General features: G+C 40.4%; 1 protein-coding gene across 1 annotated transcript in view; it reads right to left on the bottom strand.

Annotated features, from left to right (window-relative positions):
* wars2 (tryptophanyl tRNA synthetase 2, mitochondrial) overlaps positions 1-15,834 on the bottom strand; it is a 31,061-nt gene that overhangs the window by 4,675 nt on the left and 10,552 nt on the right. The window contains exon 2 of the mRNA XM_007895906.2: positions 1,311-1,565. Within this exon, the coding sequence (XP_007894097.2) occupies positions 1,311-1,376 (66 nt within the window). The 5' untranslated portion in view covers positions 1,377-1,565. The remainder of the gene's footprint in view (positions 1-1,310; positions 1,566-15,834) is intronic.

The following is a 15,834-nucleotide window of genomic DNA, read 5'->3' as shown; positions in this document are numbered from 1 at the left end:
GCAGAACCTAAAGGCTTCAGGTGCCATAGTATAAAAGGTCAGAAGGAACCAGAGAGGGGATAAGCAGAGCTGGAGAAAACAATCAAGATTTATCCAGTGCAAATGCTCTGTCAAACACTGAGTCCTGGATGAGAGCTAACTTTCTACAGCTGAATGTCAGCAAGACCGAGGCCCTCCTGATTGGCACGAATCAGCTCCTCCGCACCTCAGGCACTGGCAGCATCAGCCTCCACGGATGCACACTCCACATCACCAAGCCAGTCAGGAACCTGGGTGTCTTGTTCGACCCTCAACTGTCCTTTCTCCTCCATATCCGTGACATGACACGCTGCTTTCCCCATTGCTCGACTCTGCCATTGCCTTACCCCTCAGGCCACCTTATATACGCATTCGTCAAGGCTCGACTCTGGACACTCCCGCCGTATCGGGCTCCCTAACTCTTCCCTCCACAAGCTGCAGATCATCCTGAACTCTGCAGCTCGTGTCCTCTCCTGCACCAGGTTCCGTGACTCCATCACCCTCGCCCGGCTCCACTGGCTCCCCATCCCTCAGAGGATAGAATTCAAAATCCTTGTGCTCACGTTCAAGGCCATCCACAGTCTTGCCCCCTCCTACATCTCTGACCTGCTGACCCCTAACAAGCTGTCCCCTCCCTCTGTTCAGCAGGCTCCTGCCTACTCCATGTCTCTCGCCCGACCCACCTTACCATCGGCCGCTGGGCTTTCAGCCTCTCCGCCCCCACCCTTTAGAACTCCATCCCTTTGCCTCAATCCCTCCCTTGCCTCCTTCAAGGCACGACTCAAGACCTTTCTTTTTGACCGTGGCTTTAGCCGCATTCCTACTTCTCTGCCCTCCCTCATCCCAACCAAGCCCCCCCCCCCACGCTTGGGTCCTGATCCCCAACTGTTCAGCGCCTTGGGACGTCCTCCCGACATGAAAGCTGCTTTACAAATGTATTGTTGTTGTGCAGCTGAAAGAGGAAAGAGAAAAGGGAAGGCGGAAAATCTGCTATCAAAAACTTTTGACCCACTGCTACAGTTATAATTGATGGCATGAGGCTATTTGCACAATTAAACAACACACTGCAACCCCCACCTGTGTGCCCCACTGCAAAAGCTGCTTCACTGCTCCAGTCTGATTGGATCTTAAAACCCGGTGAAGTCAATTATTTTCTTTGGATGAATATTTTATTTGTACATGTGGAATGCAAAACTTTCTATAATCTTTAGGAGGCCCACAGCTCTGCCAAAATAACTTTTTTAAAAAAAATATATCAATAAAAAAGACTTGGAAATTTAGCTGGAACTGACCTTGGATTGTTGAAAGAGGATTGCTCGCTCAGGGTTGATGCCACATGCCAGGAGGCTGGCCGTCATGTCGAGAATATTTTGCCTAAGCGTGCTGGGGTCTTGAGGAATGGTGATGGAGTGCAAGTCCACGATACTGTACAGGACGCTGCTGTATTCAGTTTGCAGTCTCACCCAGTTTTCAATAGCTCCAAGATAGTTCCCCAGGTGAGGGATCCCAGTTGGCTGGATGCCAGAGAAGATTCGGCTAGCGTGGTTCTAATCACAAAGAAAGATTATGCTTTGTTTATAAATGTGTTGCATCACACAAAACACTTCTCCGTTATTAAAAGGAATGGCACTTATTGGCACAGACTTCAGAGCATGCAGTGGACTAAACATGCACCTTTTCTCCTTCCGACCGTGCATATGCTCACCTCCCACCTCCCCGATATCTTGCTCCACTGTCAAGTGCTCTGGGACACTACCCTGCATGAGGGGCGCTATATACATATATAAAAAAATGTTGGTGTTGTTCAAGGTTCCGGATTAGATGAATTTCTTTGATTTTAGTAACTAAAACCAGCAGAATTAAGGTACTTGTGTAATCCCCTTAATAAAATAATTCAGACACAGTGAATTTTAAATTAAAATGTCTTGGGTTTAATTTGTTTGGTATCAAAAACAGCGACATTGGATGGAACAGTATAAAATTCGAGATCCCATCTGCCTGCTCTGTGATTCAGATAGATAATAATGATAATCCTTGCATTTGATATAGTGCCTTATCACGGTTTTGGGACATCTCAAAGCGCTTCACAGAATATACAGTAAAGTGAATTGACTGTATATTTTGTGGGCGAAACTCAGCAGCCAATTGAGCACAGCAGTGTCCCACAAACAGTCATGGATTGAGTGACCAATTTTTCTTTTGAAGGAATCATTCAGATGTATCTGAAGAATAGCAGGCAAATTCTCTTGGTGTTCTGGCCAATATTCCTCCCTCATACTAAATTCATGAAACAATATCCAAATAAATTGTTCATTCATCTCAAAAGATATCACTATGTCCTTTATGGCAAGTGTATGTTACTAAGGTGAGAAGCTTGCCACAGTTATGCACTGAGCTCTCAGGAGACGCTATAAAATAGAAACACCGGTAGGTTAGTTACTCTGTTGTGAAAGCTATTCATCTATGAGTGTCTTTGGATGTCAGCCTGGCTCAATTGGTAGCCTTCTCACCTCTGAGACAGAAGGTTGTGTATTCAAGATGCACGTCACCACCACCACCAACCCCACCAACAAATTGCATTTATAGATTGCCCTACACATTGGGGGTTGTTCCAACATCAGGTCTTTGAGCTGATAGTCTAGGCTGACCCACCAATGAGTTACTGGGGAGCGCTGCATTGTCAGAGGTGCCGTCCTTCGAATGAGACATTAAACAGTCAATAAATAAGTTCATACCTCAAACAAATAAATATTTTGCCAACCCTACAAAATGACTGTACTTGCGCACAGCTTATAATATAATAATCCTTGTACTGACTGACTAATCGTAGGCAAATGGAGCAGTCAATTTTAAAGCAAAAACCTTTGGTTAACATCCTTCAATTCGAGTTTCCACAAATTCCAACTATTTCCCCAAAGTAATAGTGTGTGGGTTTACAGACGTACATTTAACGTCACTGTGGTAAAAGCTAATATTTTTCAATGTGCTTTCAAACAACATTTGACATTTATAGTTATATTAAAAAAAAACAGTTTTTTTTTGTTGCGGTAGGGGAAAATACGAAAACAGACCGTAACTAAAAAAACTAATATTTCTGGTGATAGTGGGCATTTGTTGCTCCTCCATTATCCTGCACTATGTGGAGAGGCAGCAAAAAGGATGAAATCCCCAGGTGGCAACCTCTCAGATGAGTCATTCTGGAAGATGCTGAGCCAAGGATCCTTGCAGAGTAAAAATATATAAAAATAATTGCACCAGACAGGCTGGTTTGCTGCACTTTATAAATAATAATAATAATCCTTGCATTTGATTTAGCGCCTTATCATGTCGTTGAGACGTCTCAAAGCACTTCACAGAACATACTGTATATTTTGTGGGCAAAATGCGGCAGCCAATTGCACACAACAGTGTCCCACAAACAGTCGTGGATTGGATCGCTAAATTATTATTTTTAAAATAATTTTTTATTACAGACTTTGTCAATCTGAGTAGCATTGGCTGAGGTCTTGTTTTCTCTTTTCCAACAATATACATTGCTTGGGGAGTGAGGTGGAATAGGAAGAGGAGATTCGGTGTGGATCAGAGATCAGAAAAAATATTTTGCCGTAAAAAGTTGAAATCCTTCTCTGTTGATTATTCGCTTTCCAATAGACCGTTTATCTTCAAAACAAATTAATATTCAGCTTTACTCTAATACACTGCATATTCTGTTATAATTTAATAAAGTCATTAACTTAAAATGCATGTGGACTTCTATTGTTTTTCTCAAATCCTTTAAGTCAAGTGGGTGCATTTTTGCGCAGAGAAGTCACTAATGTTGTCACTCAGTGTGCCGTGTTTTTTTGGAACACCACCAACATTTTGGGAGGAATGTTTTCACAGCGTGTAAACTTCAAATCCTCTCCAACACAAAATGCCATACAGATGCGTTTGACCTCTTATTTTTGTGCGTTCGCTTAAAAGGCTAACTTTATGAAGTAAGGTTAAATAAATGTCAAATCTATATAGTTGGGAGATCAGAATCAAATAAATTGGCTCTCCCTTTTTTCCCCTAAACATTTGCAGGACAGATACAGTATTTCCATTTAGGAGGCACAGCCTGGAGACAATCCAAGCCTGACGCTGGTGCAGAGTAACGTGTGGTGCTATTAGTTCATAAGGCTGGAATGCAGCTGTTTCAGAGAAGGGTCAAAGAACCAGACAGCCACGACAAATGCAATCCGCTCTAGTCAGCCCACCATGGGCGCAGGGGTGTGTGTCACACTGTGGGGGGGGGGGCTAAAGCTCGAGTGATTAATACTCACACGATTCCACAACGGAAGCTACAATTGGAATATGAATCTAACAGCAAGGTGCGCTCATAACCAAGAGTGACAATGTAATAACAATAGTAATGAAGGATTTCAACAAAGGAAGAAACATAGTGGATTATAAACCTTCCTCAAGGAGGTGGCTTTTCTGGATGCCAGCCCATGTTGTCACCGATGATTGATGACTGAAATCCTACTCCTCTGGCGTCGCCCATCTCAAGCACACTTGCAGCTAAAAGCTCTTTGGGCTTCACTAGTTATGCCCCTCAAATGTCCCTTCCTGCAGGAGATCCTAACAGGCAAATGGATAAACAGGACTGGGAGATTCAAGAGCCACGTTTTCTTCAGATACCAAATGGTTTCCAGGATGATTATTGTCTCCTCCCCGTCAATCTTGCGAAGCATCCAAGTTATGGGCTCTCCCACAAGTTTATTATGCTGTTAAAGCCATGGCTGTTACTGTCCTTAAATTTTGCAGAACAAACTGGGCTGGCTCTTGGAGTGGAAGTCCAATCCGGTGAGAGAGGTCATATTTCGGATGGTGGAGAAAAAAGTCATCCTTAAACCACTTATTGAGTAGAATGGTTTCCTTATATTAGTGTCTGATCTATGTGACAACAAGGCAAAGTAAACAAGATAAATACATAGCCGAAATATGACCTCTCTCACCGGATTTGACTTCCACTCCAACAGATTGTGCTGCAAATTTAAGGACAGTAACAGCCATGGCTTTAACAGCATAATATTCTTGCGCGAGAGCCCATAACTTGGATGCTTAGCAAGATTGACGGGGTGGAGACAATAATCATCCTTTTGCCTGGTTTTAGAAAGAAAGAGAGAGATGGAGAAAGATAGAACATGCACAATGGCATCCTCCTGTTCTTGTGGTCCTATGTTCCAGTTAACCCTGATATCATATTCAGTTGCAATTAGGGATGTGGATGCATATCCTATTGAACAAATAATATTTTTACCCACTGCATATTCAGTTTTACATCTGAAAAATCATTGCCAGGCATGCTTCTGACTTTTGACACCCGATGCATTTCCAAGACCTCTCTCCCTCCCTTACATTCAAACTTACGTTGCCCCCTCCCACTCTTAAAAAAGGAAATGACAACCAGGATTCCAATTTCTGAAAAATGTAGTTGCCAGAATTATATTCGTATTGCCTCTGGCTATTGGACTACCAAGATTTTGACATCTGGAAGCTATGCAGTTTCTTTTTTTCTTCTTCTAAATACATTTTTTGCCAGTTCAACCTCAGTGTAAGAATGGAATGGAAATAATTTGAAACACACGTATCCTCGGGCGAGAAAGAACAAATCTCTTGTCCCCAAAACGAAAACGGGATTGGAAGCTCGCAGTAGGGTCTAATACATGGCGATTGGCAAATCTGAGTCAGTAATGGTGATGCCTACGTTTCCTGGGAGTACTTCGTGCTGTCTTTTCCGATCTCTGCTCTAATACAATCTACTTCTGGATTGGAGATCCCATGCATGGCAGGTAGGTTTGAACCATCTCCAGGTACAAGAAGCTATAGGAGATGTTATTTGCTGCTCAGATCTCTGTTATCATCTCAGATCACAAATTGCTGCCTATTGGACGCTAGCAGCAGATCTCATTTCCAATATATAAACTTCACAGTCTGGGAATAGATTATAAAACTACCGGACCACTGCTCCAGAACTTTTTTGGATTTACAATACGTAGAACTCTCCCTGTGGTTTGGATACCCTCAAGCATGGCTCTGGGTTTCCATGTGAGTCAGACACCCGGCTGGCTAAAGCAAAAGGGGAATTCTTCCCACATTGCGGATTGATCTCCAAATTAAACTCAATAATTTGAGTGTGAACAAAAAAAGCGAATAAAGCACAAAAACTAAACTGCAACACAATTTAACAACTGCTGACAGAAAGATCAAAGTCTTACTTTTGTTCTTTGATAATCCCATATTGTATCTTGGAGCGTACATATGGGAATTAGATACAGTATTCCTAAAAGGTCATCAGCTTGGCTTTTTGGCTGGCAGGCTTGGGTGACCCTCAGCCTTGACACTGAAACCCACAATCAGTTAGTTGGCTCGGGTAGTTTCTGCAGTGAAGAAAATAGTCAAACGAAAACGGCAATGAATGGAGGTGAGGGATAACATAGTGGAAAACAAAATGAGTCGGGTGTAGACACCAGTTTTGTGAAGACCAGCTTTGCCATTGTTAAGCACTCCGAGATGCTGCCCTCGCATGAAGGGTGCTGTATAAATGCAAATTTTATTCTAATCCCTTTGAATACAACCCAAGCCTTTGGATAGATTTTGCCACCATACAGTCATCGTTTGCACTGAGCAACAGGTGTGGTTGTTCTGATAGAAATAAGATTTTTGAAAGAAACTTTTTTTCAAAAAGGAGCATGAAAATATGGATCTCACTTTCAAAACACAGCAGGGCTAACAATCAGCATCACAATAAAATAAGCAATGAGCTCATAGACTCATGTGCTGCTGTTCTCAAAACAGCCCTGAAAGTTGAAATCAGCAGAGGGAATTGGGCAATTGTCAAAAGCAACTCACAGTCTGGAGTGGTGGGGGGGAGAGGGAAAACAAAATGACTGATGATCCAAATCTGCACCTTGCTCTATTTTTCTACCGCTCGTCTAGATAGCTCCAGCTTCCCAGATGAAGATGTGTGATGGGGAGTGAGCTGTAAGCAAAGTATGAAACTTGATAGAAGAGGCAGTTGATCTGCATCAGTGCACCCTGGTCCATGTACCACTTATTACACCCTTTTAAAAATATACATATTCTTACTTATGTACAATTTCTGGGATTTTTCAGAACTCTAAATGCACTACTAAGAGATTTTTGACTTTTTACTTAATAATTTTTGCATATGGTGTACCACCTTTAGCATTAGGAGAACGTCCCAAAGCGTCTCACAGGATAGATTATAAAGTGTAGTGACTGCGTGTTTAGTGGGGAACTTGTGGGAGGGCATGCATAACAATGACAATGATAATACTTTGATTTGATAGCTCTATCATGTCAAAACGTCTCAAAGTGGTTCACAGTAATTGCTGTAAACTGTAGCGACTCTTGTGTTTTCTAGACCAATCCAGCAGTCAGCTAGCATACAGAGAAATGTCCCAAACAGCCAGGATCATTGACTGACCAATTTATCTGGAGGGTTGTTGACAAGAATGCTGGGTAGAGCTCCTTTCTCTTGTCTAATAGCACCTTGGGATTTTTAACGTCCGCCTAAACAGGCAGATGGGATCCTGGTTTACCGTCGCTCCTGAAAAACGGCAAAGCCAATGATGTAGATACCCTAGCATTGCACAGGAGTTTCAGCTTAGACTGTGACTAACTTCCACCCAGTGCTTTGTGCAACATTTGAACACCGTAGTTGGATAGAATTAATGTATGAGAGAGCTCTCCAGCAGTCACTGTAACCCATTAAACAAGGTTGAGGACATAAGTCAAGCAGGATAGTCAAGCTGGCCTTACTTACTGTAGACTTGCTTATGTTTACTTGCCTCATCACTTCACAGCCAGTAACGAGTCAAAGAGACATTGCTTACATCCTTTCCTCCATCTCCAAAGGGTATATTTGTAAGAATAATGCTCTTGTATTCATTAATCCTAAAGAGTGAAAAGACTGAGCAGGATTCAAACTCAGAACCCTCTAATTCAAGTCCTGTCCTCTACCTCCATGGACTAGTTAAAAGCCACATTGAGAGGTTTACTTCTATCTGTGAGTATGAGCTTCGGTCCATTTGGGCCTTAAAAAAACACAAAGACTGTTTTGACAGTTGAAAATGTTGAGTAAATAAATACATAAAATGTGTAAACATATCAAGAGGTGTTGAGCAGGTAAAGGGATTGCATCAACAGAGGTGCCATGCTTTGATGACAGCTTAAACCAAGTTCCCATCGGTCCGTTTTTAAAGTTGTCATGGCGCTATACAAAAAGAGAACATTTCTCCACGTGTCCCAGTCAACAATCCTTCTGATAAAATGAGTCATTCAAGTCATGGCTATTTGTAGAACCCTGCTTGCTCTATGCAAATGGCTGCTGTGTTTGCCTAAAAGTCTCTACACTTGACAGAAAATATTGTAAATGTTGCATTCTTTCTTTGTTCACTGTAATTACTGGACTCAACAGTGTCAGGTGTTGGGGACCACAGGTAATGATGAATTCCAAGCAGTTCCAGTCACACACAGAGACAGTCAGGGTTTAAGCAGATCTGCATGCCATCATGTTCAAGAAATGTTCCTCAATCAATTGCAAGGGGCCACTTTCGTAAGTCCATAAACATTTTCAAAGTCAGTACAAGATCTTAGTACATTTATTGGGATGGGAAATTGCTGTAAACAAAAATGATTTTAAAAACATACCTGGTGAGTGGGATTGTTAGGTCTACTCCTAATTTTTTGTCCTCCCTACAAACAAGCTCCTGGCTTGAGTAATACACACGTGGCAAAGAAAGGATCCGTTCATTAAATTTGCGGTTCATGGTCAAGACAGGTAAGATTGATGTTTTCCTCCACAGTTCCCACTGTGAGGGGCGGGACAAGTACAGAGACCTCTTGTAAAAGCTGGAGCACTTGAGAGGGAGCTGCACACTATGGGGTCTTACCACAGCGAGTCTTAACCCTCGCATTGCCTGCATGGGCTTGATCTTGAGAACGATACTAGATATCTGTAACTTTCAACCAAACAATATTACTTTTTATTCACGCTACACCTGTGNAAAAAAATTCTCTCCAGTATTGTGCATATTATTAAGCGCAGATTAAGAAATGCAAACAAGGATGGGAAATGCAATTCTAAGTATATCTGGAGTGAACTAAATGCAATTTTAAACAAACAGATTCTTAGCTTGATCAGTCCTATTTCTGTTTTCAGAGAGTTAAATCTACAGTATTCCAAACTGATTCAAGGCTATATATTTCACCACAATTGACAATAAAAAGATCAACTTTTATAATACACAATTTTTCTTTTCCCCATTCCCCTTAAGGAAGCTGGAGTCCCATTGAGATAGTTTTTTTTATTCAATAAAGTAATTAAAGATTTAGAACTTCAGAATGAAAGAAAACTTCACTCCAATATTTAATGCCATAACTAGGTTTACAGTAAGTTAACAGATGCATAGATTTTTTTTAAAAATCCCTGAAATTAAGTTATTGACAATAAGCTAACAGGCACATCCTTCCAATGTGAAAGGTGCTATACAAATGTAATTTGTTGTTGTATTTGTTGTTAACAGATCCATAGAAATGATATGATTATTTTTCATCTGCAAAACAACATTTATGATCTTTTCTGAACAATTGGCAGCAGATTACTTAAATATTTAACGTGGGCAACATTATTCAAAAGTCAAGAGAAAGCTGGATGGGGAGGAGGGTCTAATTTACAGAAGCGAATTTTATGTTTTAGAAATTTGATACTGCTCATTTCTTATCACAAATTTGAACCCCCCCCATATCACCATCAAACTCTTTAAAACTAGTGCACAAAAATTAAGATAGAAATTTGAAATTGAGCCATCATGTTTTTTCTTTTGGGGAAAAATAGGAAGACGAATTCGAGGAAAGGCAATGTGAGGTGGGGTGGAGGATAGAACAACACATTTTATCTCAGCAATTGGTGCATAATCATGCCCTGATTATGCACCAATTGATTTTGACAGATGTGTGTGGTAGAGATATACCTATTGGAAACTAACTTATGAAAGCTGAAACTCACTTGAATGCTATGAATGTTTTGGTGACCTGTGTTAACACTGGCATCAAATCTTTGAACTTGGTGACCGCACAAAGCACTGACTCAGAGTCATTGCTTGAAAATCACCAATGATTTGCTCTAATTACACTAAAGCAAGGACTCTCAGAAAGCAAATACCACTTTAATTTTTTGAATAAACAAATTCCCTTCATAGCAATGAGTAAAATGCTTTGCGCTAGACATCTGACCTGATTTTTAAAACATGCTTACTCAAGTAATCGTAACAATATGGAAGATTTCATACTGGGATTCATATCAGAAATGCACAATTTATATAATGATCCCACTGAACTCTGCTCTTTGCCTCTTGTTCTGAGGCTATTATCTGGAGTCAGGTTTGTGAAGAGCAGATATGAGACAGGTCACATATTTCTGATGTAAATCCCTGTATGGAAAAAAAAATGTCTGTTACACTGAAATGGATTTAGAACCCAGTTTCGTCAAATAACATCTAAGCTGACAACAACAACAACAATAAAATTACACTTGTACAACGCCTTTCACATCGGGAAGACGTTCCAAGGGTCTGACACTCCAGTGCAGTGTTGGGAAAATGCTGCAATGAGCTCCACAGTGTCATCTTTCAAGTGAGATATTAAAATATGAGGTCCTGTCTGTTAAGATGGATATTAAAGAACCCATGCCCCGATTCGAAGAGGTGATTTTCTACTAGTATCCTGGTCAACAATCCTATAAATTAATGAGTCGCTTACCTCCTGGCTGTTTGTAGGACATTGCTGTGCACAAATTGGCTGCTGGGTGCGCGTAAAAAAACACAGTCACTACACTTTACAGGGTTTACTGTAAAATGATTTGAGACGTCTAGGTGCTACATCTTGATAGTGTAGTGGTTGGAATTTTTTTAAAATTCTGCTCACTATTTTACTTGACAAAAATACTTCATGTTGTTTGTGATACTGTATAAGATACCATACAGTTCCACATTCAACTTTTTTAAAAAAAACTTGAAGTTAAAATTAAATATCAGTAAAGCAGCCACAAAGGAAGCCATATATCAAGTACCTGTCTACACAAAATCTCTGCGTAAGTTAAAAATCATTAATCTACGGCAGCTTGTTTTAAACGCATGGGAATCACTTAAAGCAGGGATCTCAACGATGAAAGCTGAACAAAATTATAGAAAGGAATTAAAGAAGCTAATCCTCTTCAGCGGTCAAGCGGTCAAAAGGGTGAGGCAGATAGCAGGACAAAAATACAATACAGTAGCTGACTCAAATAGTACTTAGAATTCAGATTAACCTGGTCAAAGGGAGTCAGTGCGCACTCCGGGAACAGTGCTCACTGATGCCTCAAAAAAATACTCATTGGCTCAACTTGTACCTACACACAGCTCCAGAATCTAGTCAGGAAATCACTGTTCACACTCTCCAGGCTGTAGACTAAGAATTCTCAATTTGGTAAATTGGCCTGAATTCAGGAATCACAGTTTAAAGGACAATAGATTTGATCCATGAAGAATACTCCACAGCTCTGTCTAGCCTCAATTCAAATCATGTTGCAAACGTTAAATCCCTTCTTTTCGTACAAACCAACAGATCACTTAGTACTTCTGGGTTTTCAGGCCAATTTATGTTACTGGTTCCAGCAAGNTTTTTAGATTGTATTCACGTCAACCTATCAAGGTGTCTTTCTTATACTAAACAGTGTTCCTCTGTTTATAAATTATTACATCCTTTTGTGACAAAAAAATGTAAGCCTCTGTTCTCAAATACCCCACAGTGATGCTACTAGTTTTTTGGAAGGGAGAAACGAAGGAAATGGCAGATAATTTAATCTCTCATTATGATTAATGTACACATTTTTCTAAAATACTGTAAGATACATATCAGACCTTTTAAACTTGTGCAGTTGGGGGCAATGTAGTTTCCAAAGAGAGGATTAAGCACAAAATGTAAAACCATTCTATTCTCCCTTTATTAAGATCACAAATGGGTAGTCATCCCATTAAGTAGTAAAACTGAACCTGAATTCAATGAATGTATTTTGTAAACAGATTCTACTCTCAGGCACCCTCTCTGACCAGCATAAAACACAGGATAGCTTGAGACATACTATTAAACGCACAGACCTCCCACCCTTTATAGCATTTAAAACTGTCTGTTAATTCAAACAAATTAAACACGATGCTTTAGGAACTCAGGAAAAGGAGGAAGTCATTCAACTTGTTTTGTTATTAGATCGACGGTCAGACTTTCAGCCTATCTACACCCACTCTCAAGGAATGCCATTCTATTCGACTCGTCCCCTTGCTCATTTCTCTCAAGGACCCTCTTAAGACCTTCTTCTTTGACCGCCTGCCCGGTCACTTTTCACCTCCCAACCTCTCTCTGTTCAGCTGCCAACCAGGACTGTCAAGCACCTTGGGACATCTTCCCGGAGTGAAAGGTGCTATATAACTGTAAAATTGTATTGCATCATGACAAATCTTTTAATCCTATTTCCCTCCCTTTTCGCCATAATCTCTTAATTTTCCAAGCATCTTTCTAGATATCTGCATTTTAAGCCTCCTGATTCTGGGGTAGTACATTCCACATTTTAACAACGCTTGATGTGAAGAATTTATTTTTGGATCTCACTTCTAACTAGCTTGGCACTCATTTCCAGACTATCAACGTTAATTTACTTGCCACTTAAAACGTTAAAACTGACCTTGACCTTTATACAGAGGTTCACTGAAATCTTTTGACGTGTCTTTTGCACGGAGGCGTGTACGAATGCAGAGATGCATCTTATTGAGATGAACAAGAAGAATTTTTGAGAAACACCAAAAGCTAGGTGTACAGTATTTGAATTGCATGTAGTTTTTACTACGTGTAAAACATTTTTAAGTTCATGGGAGACCCTGACCCAGTAATTTGATCTGCACTTTAACTGGAAGAGTCACATCTTGGAGATTGTCATTCTTGCTGCTAATGAAGTGCTGCTATGTGCGTGGTGGGCAACCATCCAGGAATCCCTGCTGGCTACAAGAACAACTTTCCTGAAGGGCTTCACAAACCAGTTCCTAATGAGGCCAAAGTTCCCCGTGGTCAGGACCGTGCAATAAGTTGTAACGCAGCAACACTGGAACTTGCAATCCCTTCTCACTCTGAATGGAACTCGTGACAATAGCTTTGGATTCTGCACTGAGCACTTACGAGAGAGCCAAATGACATCATGGCCGATTCTCAATTAGCAGCGCTGCTCTTTTTTTTTTAAAAAATGAAATCATTCATTTTTATAAACACCGAGGGGATTGCGATTTGACTTCGCACTCCATAAATTTCTGGAGTCACATGCTTAATCTGGCACTGTGACTGGCATGCATTAACCCTCGGAAAACTATAGGACATTTACCGTGACCTTTTTGAAGTTAAGACTACGAGGAACACTAGGCTAAAAAAAAGGCAATTTGTTCACGGTTATCAACGAAGGGTTGAGACAACTCCAGATTGTGCACAGTTCGAAATTTAGCACCTCGGTTACAATGCAGCGTTTTCTGTTGGACCTCAATCCTGTATTGACATCATTTCAAGTGTGGAAATGTGCAAGAGCAAATAGCTGTGGCACAGTACTCTTGACAGGTTAAAGTTGGGCTTCACGCCATCACATGTGACCTCATGGAGGGGAGCGAGGATTATTATGCCCATATTACAAGAAATACAGAGCCCTCTACTGTATATGGGGAACAGCGAGGTATCCTGGAGCATCAAGATACAATAAATCAGATTACCAAACTGTCAGCAATATATTTTTTTCTGCTGACTTATTAAGTGCTGAAATCAACAGTTTGCATAAGTTTACAAAGAGTTATGGGAATGCACAATAGAATGGTCGCTGTTGTTTTAGGTGCTCACAACTAAAGAGATCACAAGAACTTTGCATATTGATCCTGACATCTTCATACACAGTCCTATAACAAAAGCATTTTTTTCCTTCTGAACATTATTTGTGACTCCTTTTTCTTACTACTGGGGTCGGTTTCACAGACATTGGCACTTTCTGGTATTACAACCATAAAATTTGACAGCACAGAAGGAGGCCATTCGGCCAATCGTGCTGGTTCTTTAAAGATCAATCATTTCAGTCCCACTTACCTGCACTTTCTCCATAACCTCTGTAGTTTAGTACTTTTATGTGGGCTCTAAATATCTTGACAAGATATTCGACCACTGGAAGGTGGATGCACATAGCTAAGTCCGATCCTGTCCTTATTGTTGTCCACACAAGCACTTTGTTGTAGTGGTGATAATGAGCAGGATCCTGGCTGATTTTCCTCATCCTAACTCAGGGGGAATGGAAGCCAATTGCAAATTCTCTTACATACTGTCAGGGGCAACATCTAAATCTGGTCTCCTAAATTGTACGTACTGCCTCAATGCCACTCACTACTCGGTCACTTCATCAGGTCACACGTGCTATGTCGGAGATTACGAATCCAACATGGTTCGAAGTGTATAGAATATTTACATTTGAAAAAAAACCTGCAAAAATGTGTTGGATTAGGTAATAGCTTAAATGTCCTATTTACATGAATAATAATCCTTGCATTTGATATAGCGCTTTTCACGTCTTCTAGACATCTCAAAGTGCTTTACAGAATATGCTGTAAAGTGAATTGACTGTATATTTGTGAGCGAAACAAACAGGTCAGTTCAGTTTACTTGCGAAGAAAACATTTTATGAACAATGTTCTAACATTAGCAGACAACATCAGGAATCTCACAACTTCAAAGTAAATGATCAGAGAATTTACTCAAACAACCATGAAGTGAATGACCAATTTGTTGAATTGTTGGTCAGGACACTGGGAGAAACTCCCAGACCCAGGGGATCTTTAACTTCCACCTGAACAGGCAGACGGGACCTTGGTTTAACATTTCTTCAGAAGTCCAATGCAACACACACCCAGCAGTGCTGGAGTGTCAGCATAGACTATGTGAGCTAAATGAGTATAGTATCTTACACTTTCCACATAAGTGATCTGGATAAAGCTACTAAATCTACAGGGAATTAACTCAGCAGTTGAATCCCAAATGGCTTTTTATACTGAGAAACACAAGACAAAACATGCTGGGACAAATAAGGATTATGAACAAAATAAAGAGTTAGCATCAAGATTTAACTAAGAGTACAAATGTATGGGTTTATTTAATCAAAGGAAAAGAAGATGATCCTAAGAAATGATATTGGCACTATAATGAGACTGACACTATAAAGCATCGATGAGACCACACAAACACACACTCACACCACATAGAGTATCCAATGCCATGCCCAGTAAAGCTGTGTACTTTTCAACAATAAATTTACTATGTAAAAGACAGTTGAGAGAAGAGCAAAGCACCTCCAAAGCTCTATGTGACGAATGAATGAAAGTTGATTCACCGTGATTGATATAGGACACAAAATGAGGAAGGAAATTGTCATTTTAATGTAGCAAAACAAGGCCAAAAGAACAGTACACTTTCACATGCTAAAAAAAAACCTCAAATGAAGATTTGGAGCAAACGGGTTCTGTACCCAAAATTTGGAGCTACTGCATTTCACCCATAAATTCAGTCAATCCACTTTACAGTATATCCTGTGAAGCGCTTTGAGATGTCTCAACGACGTGATAAGGCTTTATATCAAATGCAAGAATTATTGTTATTATTATTAATTGCTGGCTCAGCTAAAACACTAGTATGTGAATTACGTGGCACAATAGGGATAGGAGC

The sequence above is a fragment of the Callorhinchus milii genome, unplaced genomic scaffold (assembly GCF_018977255.1).
Source record: "Callorhinchus milii isolate IMCB2004 unplaced genomic scaffold, IMCB_Cmil_1.0 Scaffold4, whole genome shotgun sequence".
Lineage (NCBI taxonomy): Eukaryota > Metazoa > Chordata > Chondrichthyes > Chimaeriformes > Callorhinchidae > Callorhinchus > Callorhinchus milii.
The sequence above is the reverse complement of the archived record's forward strand: the minus strand, read 5'-3'. Positions and strand labels throughout refer to the sequence as shown.